This window comes from Alexandromys fortis, unplaced genomic scaffold, assembly GCF_014885135.2.
Source record: "Alexandromys fortis isolate MF-2015 unplaced genomic scaffold, M_Fortis_MF-2015_v1.1 scaffold_35, whole genome shotgun sequence".
Taxonomy (NCBI): Eukaryota; Metazoa; Chordata; class Mammalia; order Rodentia; family Cricetidae; genus Alexandromys; species Alexandromys fortis.
Window position 1 is genome coordinate 414,888 of NW_026067913.1, and position 1,397 is coordinate 416,284.

General features: G+C 49.9%; 1 protein-coding gene across 1 annotated transcript in view; it reads left to right on the forward strand.

The window, feature by feature from the left end:
• Fscb (fibrous sheath CABYR binding protein) overlaps positions 1-1,071 on the forward strand; it is a 3,203-nt gene extending 2,132 nt beyond the window's left edge. Inside the window, exon 2 of the mRNA XM_050138822.1 lies at positions 22-1,071. Within this exon, the coding sequence (XP_049994779.1) occupies positions 22-1,071 (1,050 nt within the window). The remainder of the gene's footprint in view (positions 1-21) is intronic.
• Positions 1,072-1,397: the final 326 nt, after the last annotated feature.

A 1,397-nucleotide genomic window follows, 5' to 3' on the forward strand; every position in this document is an offset into this window, starting at 1 on the left:
GCTTCACCTGCTCCAGCTGAGGAGGCCCCTGCAGAAGCTCTACCTGCACCAGCTGAGGAGGCCCCTGCAGAAGCTCCACCTGTACCAGCTGAGGAGGCCCCTGCAGAAGCTCCACCTGCACCAGCTGAGGATGCCCCTGTAGAAGCTCCACCTGCTGAGGAGGCCCCAGCTGAATCTCCACCTGCACCAGCAGAGGAGGCCCCTATAGAAGCTCTACCTGCTCCAGCTGAGGAGGCCCCATCTGAACCTCCACCTGCTCCAGCTGAGGAGGCCCCTGTAGAAGCTCCACCTGCTCCAGCTGAGGAGGCCCCCACAGAAGTTCCACCTGCTCCAGCTGAGGAGGCCCCTGCAGAAGCTCCACCTGCTCCAGCTGAGGAGGCCCCTGCAGAAGCTCCACCTGCTCCAGCTAAGGAGGCCCCTGCAGAAGCTCCACCTGCTCCAGCTGAGGAGGCCCCTGCAGAAGCTCCACATCTATCAGCAGATGATCCCCCTGCAGAAGTTGAGTTTCTACCTACTCAAGAGACTTCACTACAAGGGGCTTCTGTTGAAGTTCAACCTCTATCAGCTGAGGAGGTCTTTATGAATGTGGTTCCAGTTGAAGATGGCCCTACAGCTGAAACTGGGTCTCCTTCATCAGAGGGGTCTCCTCCTGAAGAAACTACAATGGAAACCCAGGTGACATCAGTTGAGGAGAGCCCTGAAAAGACCTCTGCTGATGTTCAGCCTCCACCACCTGAGACTCCTGCTGAAGACTCTTCTGTTGTTAAACAGCCTTCCAAAACTGATGGGGTCCCTATTCAAGAGTTTCCTATGCAAGACACACCTGATGAAGGTTCACTTGCTCCTTCTGAACAATGCCCTGAAGATAAGACTTTACTAAAAGAACATCAGTTGCCCCCAGTAGCAGGTATCACAGAGAAAGAATTAGATTCTTCTTCTTTGACAGGTGATAGAAACTCTGAAGGAACAGATCCTACTCCTGCAGATGTGTCTAGGAGCAAGGATGAGCCGGTTTCCACTTTCAAAATAGCAGGTACCATTAAAATAGAGGTAAAGAACCCGCCCTCCTGAGCTATAGCCAGGTCCTAACTTAAGCTAGCAATGATACACTAGAAGATTCTAGAAGTGCATTCTTCAGAAAATGAGACACTATCTGGAAGAACTTCCATGAGCAGATTAAAGGAAAAGAATCTCAAGAGACTGAACATGCAGGTTGAGCAATGAATAAAAGCAGTCACAGCTTAATGTCCCTTGTGGTATTTTCAGGCAAATCTATGGCATGTAAAGTAACTATTGTGAAACAAAGTGAACTTATGTTTGTCACTATTACTTAAAGTATGCTTTAGAAAGTACATCTATGGACAACAGTTGTTTATTCTGTAGCTCCTCCCCTCTCT